We start from the raw sequence: 17,377 nt of genomic DNA on the forward strand, positions 1-17,377 counted from the left end.
TCCTTCCCTATTTTAGGGAACGGGTGTTTTCAGAGGCAGAAGGAGGACCCTGGTGGTCTAGGAGCCAGCTGTTGTTAGGTCAGGATAAGGCAGAATTGTAGGAAAGTCAGAGTTCCAGAGGATTTCTCATCAGACAACTAAGTATCAGACTTTAGAGTTAGTGGAAGTGTTCAGGGACTTCGTAGAAAACTCACTAAATGTGTTCCAGTGTTAGGCCTGGGTGAACGGTATGGGTGAACTCCCACCTACACAAATCACCACCTTAGCCACAGAGGAGTGACATAAGACTTTAAGTAAGTATTACCCTAAGCCACTCAGTACCTCAGCAGTGAAAAAGAGCTTGCAGATGGACTCCTTCACGATGAAGCAGCACAGGACCCGTTCTCTGGATTCCTGGTCGTGGTGATGAAAAAAAAGACACTGGATGGGAACGTGCACCAGCAGTCGACAGAAAAGTCTTGTGACAAAGGATTGTCTGGTGCTTCTCGAGGCTCTGTAATTTTGGTGCCCCTTTCAAGGTACCAGATGAAGGACAGTTGTCCCCAATCGGATTCACCTTGCCATTTCAGTCCAGTACTGGTGAGGGGTCTTCACAGAGTGCAATCGTGTATTTGGAGGTCCAGCATGAGTCCACCAAAGTTTCAGTGAAATTCGTTCTCCCGAAGACGTTGCAAAGTACTTATGCTTGAGCTTCCTTTGTATTGGCGGTGTGCAGCCCCGGAAGGCCACAGCTCATCATGGGATGGCTCAAAATGTAGGTCTCCTTAGGACTGTCTGGTCCCACTAGTCTATGCATTGGTGTCATTGTCTTCTGGACTCCTCTGACGCATCAAAGAAAGGGTCAGCACAGGCAGCGGTTACACAGCAGGCACCTCCGGTCGCTGGGAGTAGCTACAGCAATCTTCTCTTCTTCATCAGATTCAGCTCCAGTGGTCTACTTGTCTTCCACTTCCAGATCCAGGCCAGATATAGAGGAACCCACACACATCCTCTGCAAACTCTCCCTGCAGTTTAAAAAAAGGGGTGAGTATCTGTCCAATCAGGACAACCAACGCTGCAGTGGGGACTGGATTCTCTCAGGCACACCAGAAGACAAAGGTGGGCAGAGTTTCAGACTCCTCCCTCATTACAGACCCTCTGGAGCCTCAGCGGGCTACACAAAGGGTTCCCACCAAAGATAAAGAACAACCAGGACCTCCCCCACCCAGGACGGCAGAAGAAGTACCAAGAAAGGACAAGCATGCTAAAAATTGTGAAAAAAAGAAAGAAGCCACCATCTTTGCAAAATGCTGACTCTTCTGTGCATTACTGCGGCTGTAATGACAGGCTACCAGAAGAAATCACACAAATGTCAGTCAAGTATGTCCACTGCCACCAGCCATAATATCACGCTTGTCACTGTAACAGAAATGTTACAGGAGCAAGGAGAAAGGGGATTCATAGCAACCCCTCAGCACTCCTCATAAGGTGAGGTGTGCTGGTCTCACAATATGAAATGTAGGGGGAAATAAATCCCTCTCTATCCTTGGGAACATGTGTCCTGCAAGGTAAGTCAAGAAATACAAAAAGGGAAGTCCACGGGGCACCCCAGCAATGCTGGCCGTGCTGCAATAATGAAATGAAGATTTCCAAAAATGGAGAGACAGAAAAATGACGCCCATAAAATGAATAAAGAAAGGGTGAGTGGGGAAAAGGTTCCCACTCACTCAGGAACATAGAAAAAGTATTCCCAAGTACAGCAATAAGTGCTGGACATGTGAAGGTGATTGGGCATATAAATGAAAATGTAACCTAACTGTTATTTACCCACCATTGACTGCCCATACTAATCCCTTTGGCCTTTGCAACCACTGCCATCCACTCCCCGCCCTAAACACACCATTCTGGGGTCTCTTTGAGCTTGCACTATGAAGCTGTAAGAACAAACTGGTTTAATACACTTGTCTAAGTGCCAAGGTCTGTTTGCATAGACTTGCATAATAGCCTGACACTTAAGGGTGTGTCTTCAGCCACTTGATTCTTATCTGTTCCTTGCACTGAAGTCATGTTAAAACCCAACATTGACAAAGCCAGCGGTTGGGGGCTTATGTATAGCTATTAGAAAGGCGTTTGCCAAGCACTGGCTTCATGTGTCCAGGTAATCACACGAAATCCATGTTATATGCCAAAGGTGAGCCATACGTGCCATGATGCTGCAACCACCCTGGGAGTGTAAACCATTACCTTCTTTGTGGTTGGCGTGCTCAGTATAATTTCTGGATGTTTCCGCACTGCAGAAATATGTATAAACCCCAGCTACAGAACTCCAGGGAGTTTAATAATCACACAGTAATCACAGCCGGGGTAAATTATAGGCTTTCAGAAGTATTCCGCTATACCTCATGCTCGGGAGCCATTAATCGTATACTAATCAGCCCCCCAGTGCTGGCTTCCTGATTACATTCTATTTCATAGCTATCAAAACAAAGTCTTTATGTTTAACTGTGACATCTGTAGCTTTAGGAAGGGTTTACGTGGCGTGTAACTGTCCGCAGGGATTCGGGGGGATTACCGACTCTTACGTCATTGAAGCAGTAGCTCTGCTGTCCAGGACTGGCGATCACTTCCGGCTGGCTGACTTCAAGGAAAGAGAGGCTCGGCGTGTACTTCCTTTCTTCACGGTGTTCAGATAAATTGAATCCCTACCTTGATTAGATAATGGACATTTTCAGGAAAAATGTTCACGGTTCAGTGGTAGAAAGGCCCCTTTTCAATTCCCAAAGGTACCGTTGTTGTTAGTGTCATTATATGAATACAGAAAATAGTACTGCAACGTGTATAATTATAAGAATAATTTCCTTATTAGTTTTCATAAATAATTAACCAACAATTAATTCATTGTCGGTCACTCATGTTATGGTCTTAGTGTATGTAGGAGTATAGTTTGATGGTGTTCTTGGAAATCACTGAGAATGATGGACGGGCGGCTTCAACGCTCCTGGTGGATTTTTAGAGCTTTCATACGCCCCTCCATCAAACCATTTGTAAGCGGATGTAAACATGAGTCTCTTCTTCTCACTACTTACCAAACCCGAGCAGCCTGCTCAGGGCATGCCTAAACACATTTCATAATCCTGGGGTCGGTGGGTGGAGGGGGATCTGCCCAGAAGCGTGGGGCACTTTACATGCGTGTAGGGTTTTCTCTGGTTGGGAATTCATGTTAATTTCTGAATGTTGATGTGTAATTGATAAATGTTGCCCTTTAAGTGATTTGAGGTGTAATTGACTGGTTGGCGCATGGAGGGTGTGCTTATGTTAGGCTGCAGTTAGAGTGGAGAATGTGGACGTTCAGAGTCCAGGAGGGCTTGATACATTTCCATGTTCTAAGGCCGTCTATACTTCTGCCTGTGGTAACTCAGGGGAGGATTTTGACCCCACTGATAAGCCTTGCAGGGCAAAGGTCAATCCCACAGAACTGTACCTGTTATGACTTGGTGACTAGGGAGGAGTCAGTTGCCTTCTTTCCTCCTCTGGTTTGTCCTGTTTGGTGTCTGCCTTCCACACTTTCTCTTTGTTTGGGAATCAAATATTTCGAATTCTTGTGTGTGATGGATAATCATTCGAGCTCACAATGGTTCCTCCAGATTTGGAGGTGATTGCAACTTCTTTGCTCAAATCTCTCATGAATAGGATTGCCGAGTCAAGGGGCATTCAGTTTCTTTTTACGAAGATGACAATGTTTCCAATCCTCAGGAAAAGGTGGGTCTCAGATTGTTTTCCTCCCTTATTCCTCTGCCAACACCTTCTGTTGCTCTTCACCTTATTGTAAACTTGAAATGGGTGAACACGTTCATTGACAGTAATCCTTTTAGAATGTCATACATTCAGTCTATCATTCCTGTAGTAAAGCCAGGGTATGTCTTCTCTTCAGGAGACCTTATGGACACCTGCAGAGGTGTCTAGAGTCGTCTTTCCAGGTGGTTTAATATGGCTTTCATGCCCTGACAAGAGGGCGGACATGGCCTGTAATGGCCCGCTAGCCTGACCTAAGGGAGGCCTGAGCGAAGTGAGGGTCACAGCTTGGGCTCTTAAAGGCCATTTCCACCCTCCTTGCAGGGTGTGAAAGCCACCCGCACCTCAGGGTTCGTCCAGGGGGCAAATGGTTTGAAACATTTTTCATCAGGAGATCCGCAGCTGATCTCCCGTTGAAAAACAGAAGAAAACAAGATGGCCGCCACCACATGGAAAAGGGACTAAGTCCCTTGTCCATTTTTATGACGGCGGCCAAATGGGAGGAGCTCCGGAACCCCGGAGCGCAATGCTCCAGTCCTGCAGGTAAGTGGAGGGGGTTGAGAGGCAACAGGGAGTAGCTCCCTGTTGCCTCCCTGATATGGAAAAAAGGGGGAAAAAAGCTCCACCTTGGCTAGTGCCTTGGGCGGATGGGACAGTGGGCAGGAATTGTGTATTTTCGTCTGCTTTTCCAGCCACCTGATTGGCTGAGCGCCCTTCCTCAGGTGCAAATATGGCTTTCACGTTCTGGCTGGGGGGCGGACATGGGGTTTAAAGGACCACCAGCCCAAGCTTTGGTAGGCCCAAGCTAATCATTCACTTCAGCCTCAAGTTTGACCAAAGAATGGACATGAAGATTCTGGCTCTTGGGCTGGGCCTACTTCATGGGAGGTGGATATTTGTTCATCCTAACCTAGAGGAATTATTAGTTCAAAACTCCACTCTCTTCCAGGTGACCAGAGACAATTAGAGTGTGTAAGGCCTGCACAGGGTCACGTGTCTGGTGAATGCCAGGAAGTCCACCCATATACCTCGACAATGTGGGAAGTTCATCAAAGCTTTATTCAACACCAACAGCAGGAGGATTTTCCTTTCGAGGTCCCTGATCTTGCACAATTGCTTTCCTCCAATCTTGCTCAACGTTAAAGGCGTCATATCTGCACACGTGTTTTCAGTTCTCTGGGTGAGATTCCAACTGAAACCCATGGTTTGCCTTCTCCCAAATCATTACACCCTGGACTATCTGGAATGTTACTTTCAGGTTCTTGTGTCACAATACATCTGCAACTCAACACAATAGGGGTTAAGCTAAGAGCTTCTTCAACTTGGGATCAGCTTAGATTCTCTTGATCCCTTGACCATTATAATGGATGCCCGTCTGTAGTGCTGTGGCATTGTTCTGTTTCAGATTTTTGATTAAGGTCTTGGCTGCTCTGATATCAGTCACAGGAATCTGAAGGGGAAGGCAGTGTTTATCTATACTGACAGAATGGTTCCAAAGGTGTATGTGAAACCCCAGGGGAGGCACACGATCTCAAACTCTGGCAAAGGAGTTTCAGGTGGTGCTTTAGGAAGAGATTCATCTGGTTTCACTTCAAGTGTTTTATTTTCCAAGGGGAGAAAAATCCAGAACAGACTACCTTAGCAGGATCTTTCCTCCCTGTAGACCTCTTCCTAGATCCAATGAGTTTACAGATGTTTGTCTCCAGTTTTTGCTCCCAAATTCAGGATCCACTAGTGTTGCAAGCATTCGTCCTCTATCTTTCATGGCTAAACCTACTGTCTTTCTCTTCTCTCTCTTTCCCATTTGTCAGAAGGGCCTATTAAGAATCAAGTAGTAGAATGATTCTGTGGTTTTATTAACCCTTCTCTGGCAGAGGAAGTCCTGGTGCTCCATCAGACATCTTTTGGATTCTTCCACTGGATCCACCCCTTCTACATTGGTCAAACCTTTCCTTGCTGTCTCTAGTAAGTTTAACAGTTTTGACATTTGAGTTCAGGGGTTTTGTGCATAAGGATATTACTTAGTAGGTGACAGCTGACATACATTTTCCAGACCCTATTTCACGCTTAACTCCTATGAATGACAGTAGACATACTATTCTGCTTGGTGCTCCGAATCTGTGGAATCTCTTCTACTCTATGCTCCTTTGACATTTTTGGATATCTTGGGAGCTAATTTTGATCCTGGCTAGTTTGGGTCTAATTAATTCCTCATTCCTCTGCCAGTTTGCAGATAACTGGGTTTGTAGGTCTCCTGTAAAATTCTAAAATCTTTTCATATTTATTCCAGAGACCCTCTTCTTCTTGGGATCCCCTATGCCATTCAATGCTTCACTTTTACCTTTTGGGTCCATTATATAAGACATTCTTGAAATTTCAAAGCTCTGTTTTTGATTGCAGTAAAGTCTACTAGATGCCTTGGAGAATTATATGCCCTTCTTTGTTCTCCTCCCTCTCTCTCAGACCTTCCCCAAACATGTGTCCTAAGGTTTTATGAGATTTTCACCTGAAACAGGATATTATTATCGGCACACTCTTGCTTACAAAGGATTGTATTTCTGGTTCCTTTGATCAGCTACTAATGAAAACCTATCAGTCATATCATAGCCGTCAGGGCCTCTCTTCCCCATGGTGTTCATGTTGGCCTGTGTCATTTGGGGAGAAAGCCCTCTACCCATACTCTCGCTAGGTGGCTTTGCTTGACTTTGGCAGATCAAGTGGCTGGATTCCCTGTTTCTGTAGCAATCCAGTTATGTTCCACGTCAGGCATGGTGGCTTCATGGCCTTGCTTCATCTATCGCCCAAATAAATTACATTTGCAGGCCAGCAACTTGGCCCTCTCCAGACACGCTTGTTTCATAAGATGGCTTTCATGCCCTGGCTGGGTGGTGTTCATGGGGTTTAATGGCCCGCCAGCCCGAGCTTTGATAGGACCGAGTAAAGCAAGGGACTCAACTCAGGCTGCGGGCCGTTAAGCCCTATACCTGCCCCCTAGCCAGGCCATGAAAGCTTTTCGCACCCTGGAGTTTACCAATGGGAGATGAGATCTGTGCAATGCCAGCTCACGTTGGCGAAAAAAAGCGAAACAATTGGCAGCCACCATTGAGATGGAAAAGGGTCTAGGTCAGTTTTCGGATGACGGTGGCCATGAAAAACATGTTCCAAATTGGTCGCTGTCATCCGATAAGGGTCCTAGTCCATTTTCTATTTTGATGGTGGCCAGATGGGAGGATCATCGGGGACTGAAGCACAAGGCTCTGGTCCCGCAGGTAAGTTGGGGTGGGAGGAAGGGGAATGAGGTTTTCTAATGTGGGGAGGCAACAGGGAGAGTCTCCCTGATGCCTCTCTACATTTGAAGAAAAAAAAAGAAAAAGGAAAATAAACACCACCGGGGAAGGGCCTCGGGTGGCTGGAACAGCAGGTGGGGATTGTGTATTCTCGCCCGCTGTTCCAGCCACCTGATTGCGCCTGAGTGCCCTTCCCCAGGTACGAATTTATTGTGCTCCAAAATGGAATTGTAACTATTAAATTTTGCTTGGGTATTGCAGTCTCTCTTTTGTGGTCTATTTCTATTGTATGCCAGCATCTTTATTCTTGTTGGTTATATCATTGTTATTTAAAGACGGGGACGAGGAAGAAGGATGAAGGAGTAATTCCAAGATTTCATAGGGTAATCTGCATTACCCTGCGCCCTACCCTTTTTCATCGCAGTCCTAGTAAAATAATCTCCCTCCATCTGGGTGGCCATAGCTAACCCATGACTGTGCTGGAAGATCTTAACATACACAAATATACATATATATAACTACAACCAGAAAAGTAGTGATTCAATGGTCTACTGGAGCAGGTTATGTGAATCTGGGAGAATTATTGAATTCTGCCTAAATAGGATAATTTCAGTTTTTATACTCCTTTCATCACCTCTTAATTTTCGTTGAAATGCTTGAATTACCACTGATGCTGATGTATTTTCCAGTTATATTACTACTGCTACAAGTACCACTTATAACATTTTGCTAGACAACATCACAAAGCAAAAACCCATGAGCTGCCAACACACATGAAAAATAGCATTTCTATATATTTATAATGATACATCCGCACATTTTATTTTTAGGCGTCACCTGCCCTCTTTGTCAAGGGCTTTGCAAAATAATGTCATGTCCCTTTCTTGCTGCTGTTTCACACACATTCCTCACTTGTTTTTTTTTCTTCTTTTTTTTCCTTCTTCTGTTCTTTGCTCTCATCATTTTTGTCTGCTCTTATGCCTGTTCATTACTCCTTTCGACCATCTCTGCAGCCCAAGTCTTTCTTGTTCTCATAATTCAGCTAATCTGTCCTGTTCTCCCACTCTATCTTCTACTTTTTCTATTAGCCTAATGAACATCTGTCTCAGTATGCAATAAGCCTCATTCAATTCTTGATAATTTCTTTATCTTCATTTCATTATCTCTATTTAACTGAATCATGGCTCACTCCAACATATACCACCACTACTGCACCGCTGCCCTCCTCATTTACAAACCTTTGTCACACTCCTCACCTTTCAGGCAAAGATGGTAGCACAAGTGTCCTGTGTCATTCCCCCTTTGCTCTGTCTTCCCCATCCCTAATCTCCACCAGAATTCATCTTTTGAATATCGTTTTACTTCTTTTAGAAAATTTTGCTCACTGGATTTTCTTATTAATTACCTGTTACAATGGTATGTTTCTGCCTTCTGTGTCAATGTTTTCTTCTTGCTGACTTCAACTCCCATCTGTCTTCAAATCATCAATCTTCTTTTCTCCTGCGTCTTCATTGTTATCATAGTTTTCAATGCTCTTCTACTCCATCTCATATTTCTGGCTCCTCTTGTGACTTAATTGTGTTCTTCATTCCCTTCTACTTTCCTATCACTCCTCCCCAATGTATTCATCTGACCATTTCTTAGTTTCTTTTTCATCCATACATCCTTCCCCATCTACTTCTTTTCACTCTACCACTACTTTTTCCTGTGGTGACTTAAGCTCCCTCAGTATTCATGGCATAATTTCTTCATGTTTAACAATAATCCCTCACCTGCTAAATGTAATCTTCTCCCAGTTGACTACACACTTTCTTCTCTAAACTCTGGTCTTCTCTCTACTTTGGACCTAGATTAGCCCGCCGAATCTTCCATTTCTTCTTATAAACCTCCCCAGCCCTGGTTTACTTCTGAACTTCGTTCCCTTTGAGCTTCACATCATCATTCTGAACGGCATTGGAAAACAATGTTCCCTCTGATCTTAGCCTGCTTTCATGTTTATGTACCCTGTATGATTCCTCACATTTTTTGGATCTCACTCTATTTTTCTCCACGCTGGCCTCCAATTTCGACTTGTTAATCACATTTTTGCTCTACTACTCTTTGTTTCAAAAATACTGGTGCGTATGGTCTACACTCAAGTCACAAACTATCTGGATCATCACTCCCTTCTATCTCTACATTTGTTTTTTGGCCTTCTCAGACCACTGAAACGTCTCTTCTTTGTGTTGCTAATTCTCCACTCCAATTAATTCTCTGTTCTTATTCTTGTTGATTTTCCTGCTGCTTTCGATACTGTTGGTCAACCTACTCCTCGTTCCACTCTTTTCACTTTGGGATTTTATGGTCTGTCTTGAATTGGTTTCGATCCTATGTATCTGACCGTACCATCTCTATGTATTGGGCAGGCAGCAGTCCTCAGCGTTTCCTTTGCACTGTGGTGCTCCTTAGGGCATGTTGTTGGACCACTCCTTTTCTCGCCTTACACTATTGCTATTTCCTTAATTGTCACCTCCTTTGTTCACTCCTGTAACTTCCATGTTAATGATTCCCAGATCTTTCACGCTGGTGATTCCCACTCTTTTCATTCTTTTTACTCCTTCTCTCAATGCCTATTTTGTTTCTAGCCAATCGTGGATACATTCTCGCTCTCTCCATCATAATGCCTCACAAACAGAAGTTCTGTTCTTCCCTGCTTAAACTGTTCTTTCTTGACACTTTTACTCTCCCCTTTCTGGTTCCCAGTCTGCCCCCTTTCTTGCTCCTTGTGCTTGTAACTTGGGGGTTTCCTTTAATTCTACTCGTTCTCTTTCTCTTCATATTCCCAACATTTTATCTTCTTGCCATTTCTAAATTTACAATATTCACAAATTACGTTTTTTTCTTTCTTTTCGTGCAACTAAATTCCCCATCTTACTTTTCGTGTGACTAAGTTGCTCATTGCCTCTCTTGTTTTCTCTCATCTTGATTACTGCCGTGCCCTTTTAATTCGACTCCCTGCTTACCAATTTGCTCCATTCTGCTCTATTTCCATTTAATCTATTCATTCTCTTTAGGGTCTCTCTCCTCGCATTTCTATCTCTTGTTCTCTGCTGTCACTTTCTTTGATTACTTTTGACTACCATCTCACTTTTCATTTTCTCTGTGTTGTTTTTAACTGCATGAATGGCTTTGCATATTCTTATATATCTGCTTTGGGCTCAATGTATTGACCCTCTCGATCTTTATGTTCTCAAATTCAATACCGCCTTGCTGCTCTTGGGTCGCCTGTGCTAAGTCCCACTTTCACTTTTTCTCTATCCTTGCGCCAAAAGCCTAAAGCCCTAGATTACCCTTGTCTCCTTTGTCCCTCCCATCCCTTTTGATGTTTCAGTCCTGTCTAAAATCTCATGTTCTGTCCATTTCACTATCGTTTTATGTATTCCTTTATTTTAAACTCTCATTTCTCACTTACTTGTACTGTTATTTGTTTGTTCTGTGCTTTAGCAAACGTGTTACATAACGAATACAAATACAAATGCAGGGAAAATATAGCTCGGAACACATTTCTAAAACAATAAATGATACATCACACTGTTTTATAAAATATTTTCTATCAAGGCACTTTAGTTAAATGTCATGTCTAATGAAGCAAAATTAAAAGAAAATACTTTATAAAAAGGAATGCAGTCAATGCATCACTGATGTCTTGCATAACACTGCAAGGTTTTACTGCTGACTCACTTGGCAATTTTACTGACATTTCTGTTTTCTTTCATTGTAAATTTCACATTATTTAGCCGCTATAAAGCAATCGGTACTAAACTGGGCAACTACTTTACTGAGACAAAAACGGATCTCACTGTCAGTGAGAAAAGTAACTAATTAAAACCTTACATTTACCTTACATTTACTCAAGGAGGAAGGCAATGTCCTATGACTAACTCACATATTTTCCTTTTCGGAAGAGAAGCTGATTGCCCTCCAGCGTAAAGTAGCGTGTTTTCCATCGTTTGATGAACTTCCATCGGATCTGCTTCTCCTTAAGCTTGCCTTCAATCAAGGGCTGCCCTTCTTGGTGTACAACTGAAAGGCAAATAATGCAATCATCTGCATCTATGGCATTGTCAGGTGGAACAAATGTGTCATTTCTCTTTGTATTCATGGTACAGTGAGTCTACATAAAGTACCTGTAATGACAACACAGTGATAACACAGTTTAAATACATTGTTTTCTGAATGTTGACACAAAACATAATCAATCAATATGGTAATCATGATTTAAAAAGTCACAAAAATGTCAATAACATCATGCATCTTCATATGTATAGAAAACAAAAATGATTTACATGAAACCTAAGCATTTGTATGATATCCAAGATAAATATCACATTTGAAAGAGAGAAGAATGCAAGCAAATCACTTTAAGCAGATGTGATATGAACTCATTTTAAACTACGAAGTTTATTTTTACATTCCCTATTTCATGTTTAACCTCCCCAATGTATGAAAATGCAATTAATGTCAGCGAACTGCATAAAGGCGACAAAGACATATACACCCTGGCTGTTACTACACCATAATTATTCAATTGAGCTATAAACTAAACTTAACGAATTTGATATTTTAAATAGAAGCACATCCATAAAAAAAAATTCTTCATAATTTGCCTAACTATCATATGAAAATAAATGGTCGGTGGATGTCAATAAACTATGTTGTTCATAGCAATAGACTGGCGTCTGCTTTGGATAAAAAACTGTGATTGAAGGTGGCCTTAATTGAACCTAAATCTTTATCTCCACTAACACCCGATAGAAAAGTTCTGCAATTTTAAAATATATGAAGTGGTTGCCCATGTAGAGCATTATAAAACCTCACCAAATAATAGAAGAATACATTATAGACATTTTTTCATCAAAAAGAGTGCACCACAGTGATGCACAGCTACCATATTGATTATGCACTGTGATAATGTATAGACTAAGTTGACTTAGTGACCCACATAAGAAAGCATCGATTTTCTAAAGGTGTGGTTAGCATCTTTCAAATTTGCACACGTGCAACTTAAAATGTTCATTATAGATGCAAATATCTATATAGGTTTGTATCCAAAATGGTCTACACACTTTCAAATATAGGGGAGAGATAGGAGGTGGTAATTATGTTGTCTGTATATGGATCAAGCTTTACATTGTAGTGCAGAATGGAGATGGCTGCCTTCAAATGTTGCAGATGCATCGGGCTTGGAATATAGGTTTCGCCCAGTGAGGGCCCAGTAACGGAGAACATTGGTTTATGATGTTTCCCTCTATAGGCGTTGGAAAGTCAGTGTGTGAAGGTTGAGTGGAGTGGTTCTAATCAGTAGCAGGGGGCGTACTGTAGATGGAATAAGGGAAGGGCCCCTGCAGTGCCACAGCGTCTCCTGAAGGAAGCAGGAACCTTCATGGATTTGAACAGTAAGAAGGAGCTGAAGCCATGAGCAACAGTATCAAAGCAACTACTGTAGGAGGAGGCAAGGAGATGGGGCCATGCCTCATAATAAACTGCGGCCATGACTCGTAGATAGGTGAATGCCAGTGTGGGAGAGTGAGATGCATGTTGCCCTATTATCGGAGCTAAGTACAATACTACGCAAGAGTGACTGTGTGTTTTTCCTTCCAGCTAATGGTCACATTTGCTCCATTGAAACCCTTGGGCCTTCCATCAGCGTCTAGCAGGTTAATCCATGCCTCTGACAATAGCAAAGATCAGTCTGCCCATGGCTGTGTGCTACTGCATTAAACTGCCCCTTAAGTTTGCACCTGAAGTAAACCATTGTATCTCTACCAAGAACCATTCTTGCGTACAATTTACAGCCGGTGCCTTTGAAAGTCAGCACTCACAAGATGCTGATTCTCGCTGTGAGGATAATGTTTAACAAGGCACTTTCCATCAGTAAATACCTGTGTAACACCATCCTATGAAGACCATTAGATCTGGTGATATTGCGACCCACCTTAATTATTCTCTCCTGACTACATGTGTGCTTGGAAGGTTGGGCTACCGAAAAAAGGATTAAAAGTCGATCATTCCTCCAATGCACGGATCAGAAGGGAGCAAACCAACGTTTAAATATGGCAATTAAATCTGTTGGTTAAGTGAAAGCCAAATACCCCAGGTGGACACTCCTGGATTAACCAATGGTCATCACAATCGGAAGAGGTGCATATTCCACCTTTAATCAAAAATGCTTAACTGCTCTGATCCTCTACAATAGAAGGTCCACAATGACAATGGACTGAATATGGGCCAATGAACTCATGGCTGTGGAAAACCAATGATCAGTAACAAGTTTGGATTTGGCATTTTGAATTTGACCTCTGTCCTTTCATTGGGGAGGAACATAGGACTCTTCTGGCTTATCTACAAATATCAACTGAACACATTTATTGGCACACTGAAGCCCCAACTGTAATGGGGCTTTCCTGATGGAAAGGTAGCTCAGGCAACCATTGCATCTGTTATGTGTTTCACAACATTTTTTATTTAAGCAATAACCCCCGAGCCACAGGGGCATTACTGAGTCAGTTAATACCCCGAGGCCCATAGTTATAGGCCAGAGCGAAGAAGCGAGGGCCTTAATGAAGGCCCCGGGGCATTACCTGACATGATAATGCTCCCACAGCGAGGGGTTTATTGCTATTAGTAGCCTGGCCAGGAAGACCTGTGTACTAATAGCATTCTTTTTCTGTTACGAAAAGGAGCTGTGTTTTAGAACAGAAAAAAACAAAAAAAGTTTCAAAAAATTCCCACCGGGGAAGGGAAAACAAAGTACTTTTTCCCTTTCCATGGCAACCATCGGGAGTGGACACGCTGGGTACAGAAGAACACTTCTGTACTTCTGTCCACCTGTTCCCAGTGCGTTTGCTCCCAAAAAAGGAGAAAAAAGAAGGTAAGTGGGGTTGGGAAGGCAGGGAGGGGATTGTTTGCAGGGGCGGGGGAGGAAGAAAGAAAACACTTACCTGAATCCCCGGCGGTTGCGGATGGCAGCCTCCAGCCGTGTGGAGGCTCGGAGCCGGGATTGCCCCGTTCCGAGCCTCCTCATTGGCTGAGGGGCTGTCACGCCCCCCGCTGGGAACAAAGGAAAGGAATCTGGGCGAGGGATTCCCGGTTGCGAAAGCCCTGGCGAAGGCCAATCAGATTGTTTGATACATTCTGATTGACCCTCGCTGGGAACTAATAACTGAAAAAGTGACCCACTAAAGTATGTGCACCACTTTCTCTGAAGATGCACTAAGCTGCACTTCATTGTATCAATGGTCTTCTGTGTCCCTAAACCATAGCTAGTACAGCGTAGCATGAAAACACCAGCTGTGATATTTTTTCATACTGTCTGCTGATAAATATACTTGTTCTAGTGTCACATCGGAAGTGACTGCTATGTTTTGCATATTGATCATGTCACATATGTAGCAATGGACACTGTGACCTGGGTCATGTAAGGACAGTGCCTTAATAAGCCCCTCCCTCAACTCCAAGGACATCAGGTGAACTCATCATCTTGGTCGGGGCACAAGAGAAATCATGTACAACAAATCTGACCTGGTTCTTCATATCAGGATGGTCCTTCTGGTCCACAATGATGAAACCAGTCACGCCCTGTGGACTTGCCTTCTTCAGGTCATTTAATCACCCTGACTTGAGTCAGATGAGCAGGTTTTCAGCAGGTGAGCATTTGTTGCAGGTAATGAAACCTGGATGCCACTTCTTTGGTGGCACTAGGCGGCTGTGCTCTTTGGCCATGGGTATTTTCATAGTGTATATCATTTGCTGATACACATTATGGTATAATAATGGCCACTGTGCCTTAAAAGAGGCACATTGCACAGTTAGTCCTGTTTCTCCATCTGCATACAAGTGGTTCTACTAACAGCATTAAAATCATCCATTACACTGCAAAAGTGAGCCCTCAGGATCCTTGTCTTCCTGCACTTCCTTCCCACACAGAGTGCTCTCCCCTAATCAAAACCTTGCTAAGAGTTGTTCTGGCCAAACAGTTGATGTGCCACAGAATGCATTCTCATCAGTTATTCTGAGACATGTTGTAATGCGTGCCTATCAGAGTCTGACAGAGAATGCCTACCCATTGGTTACAGTACAGAGAATAAATGAACCTCAGAAAATAGGCACAGAATGTCCACCCATCAAGCTGAATCTTGTAGGGTTGGCCACCACAAGTGTCTTATTTGTGCTGCTGGTGGCACTAGAGATTTGAGAGGTGGCTCATTTCCGTGCTAAGAGGCTCCCCTTTTTGGAGAGCCTTCTCAAACTATGGGCAGATTCAACATGAGCATGTTCATACATGAGGATGCTGGCATATATTGCACAGGTACCATATGCATGCTTCCCTATAGTATACTTTCTGTTGTTATGGGCAAAGCAAACATGAGTATGCTCTTCTATGGTAATATTGGTATATATTGCTGCAGCCAAGATAGACATGTTTGTATTGGAAAACACTCCTGTGTAATGTCAGTGACTTGGCACCTATTGGATTTTTTCAAGTGTTATCCTACAAAACTGATTCTAAACTGTGGCTTTTTACCCAATGTTTAACAGAAAATGTGTTGCAAAATGCACCATATTAAAAATGTTCTTATGGGGAGACGCCTCGAAACCACCCTTAATGTAGGGATCCCTTCCTTCTTTCACACCTCTCAATCTGGTTTCCATGCAGGACGTGGGCCCGAGCTTTGCTGTTACTGGACCTCTCTGCCGCCTCTGACATCATCAATCATGGTATCCTGCTAGAATGCCTGGCAGGGGCCGGCTTCTTGGGAACCCATCCTGGCTTGGTTCTCTTCTTTTCTATCGGACCATTATCAAACCTTCTCTCTCTCCTTTCCTCTCTCAGGTGGCAGACCTCACTTGTGGTGTGCATCAAGGGTCCGCCATCTCCCCAACCTTATTTGACGTCTATGTTCAGGCGCTGACCAAACTTATCTTGTCCCATGTCTTCCTCTGATATTCACATGCAGATGACATGCAGATGCTGGTCCGCCATGACCTTTCCATTCCTGAGTCGTTGGTCAGGTTCTGTGCCTGTCTGGAGACTGTGGGGGAATGGATTTGTAACAACTGGCTCAAGTTGAACACCAAAAAGACGAGGTGTTGGTTCCCCCCTCAGTTTCCTCTTTCTGAACCACTGATTTCTGGCCTTCTTCCATGGGTCCTTTTCCCTCACCTGTCCTTATTGTTAAAGATCCCGGGGTGAAACTCTCCTCCTCCACCTCTATGGAGCTACAGGCCAGCACAGTTTGTCAGCAGGACTCCTTTCAGCGTAAATATCTTAATTGTGTTCTTCCTCACATCCCCGCTGCTCTCATATCTCTCCCATTCTTCAAAAGCTTAGGAGGATCCATTTCAAAGCTCATTGTCTGGTACACTAGGCGCTCTACGGCCAAGGAGCTGAATATTTACAGGCTAAGTTTCGGCCGTATTTCATGGGCTGGGGACTGCATTCTGCCGACACCTGTCTGCTCCCATTCCTATGCTCAAAGACAGTCGGATCGGATGCCACTCCTTCTCAGTGGGAGTCGCGGGCCTTTGGAACTCCCTGCCGCACTCCCTCAGTTCTACTGCTACCCACCTGGCTTTCTATCAGGCCCTGAAACCTTATCCTAAATTCCCTCTGCTCACCGTCCTGCGAGGAGAACCAAGATGCCTTTGAGGGCGAATGTTGCACTTAATACATTCTCCACAATACAGTACAATACAATACAAAACAATACAATACAATAAAATACAATACAATACATTATAATACAAAAAAACATCGTGGATCTGGAACATCTTGGTAAACTTCATCAACACCTGGATGTCCTCTTTACCGGTATAATCCGATTCTGCTAGAGGAAAACTCACAGAGTCTTCAATTCTGTGCAGTGATCATACCTGCATCCAAGGTATCTTTACTCCACTGACCAGTCGAGAGTTCACTTTTGCCACAAGTTTGTGACCTGGTGACAGCAGTGACTTGGATTTCATCAAGTTAACTATCTTTGAAATCTCCCTGCAGAGCTCTGGTTTTAGCCAGCTGTTCAGCCAGGTCACTCTCAGTCTTATCTGGCCCCTCTATTTTGGAATGACCTCTTATCTTCTTCCAGTAGATGGTCACCAGATCATCAATCGACTGGATCAGTTTGCCAAGCTTTAAGGGTTTATTGTTAGAACAAAGCATGCCTTCCAGTTAATCGGGTGTTCCACAAAGACATTCCTGACATAATCAGAGTTGGTAATTATTCCAAGTTCTTTGAGTTGGTGGTGTACTGCATTGAGGATGGATTAATAAATGGCCATCA

At 43.5% G+C, this 17,377-nt stretch overlaps 1 protein-coding gene across 5 annotated transcripts in view; it reads right to left on the reverse strand.

The window, feature by feature from the left end:
* VEPH1 (ventricular zone expressed PH domain containing 1) overlaps window positions 1–17,377 on the reverse strand; it is a 2,478,904-nt gene that overhangs the window by 107,619 nt on the left and 2,353,908 nt on the right. For all 5 annotated transcript variants that reach the window (XM_069618443.1, XM_069618442.1, XM_069618440.1 and 2 more), the window contains one exon: window positions 10,984–11,120. In XM_069618443.1, coding sequence (XP_069474544.1) covers window positions 10,984–11,120 — 137 coding nt within the window. The remainder of the gene's footprint in view (window positions 1–10,983; window positions 11,121–17,377) is intronic.

This window comes from Ambystoma mexicanum, chromosome 10 (assembly GCF_040938575.1).
Source record: "Ambystoma mexicanum isolate Mex_15411 chromosome 10, UKY_AmexF1_1, whole genome shotgun sequence".
Taxonomy (NCBI): Eukaryota; Metazoa; Chordata; class Amphibia; order Caudata; family Ambystomatidae; genus Ambystoma; species Ambystoma mexicanum.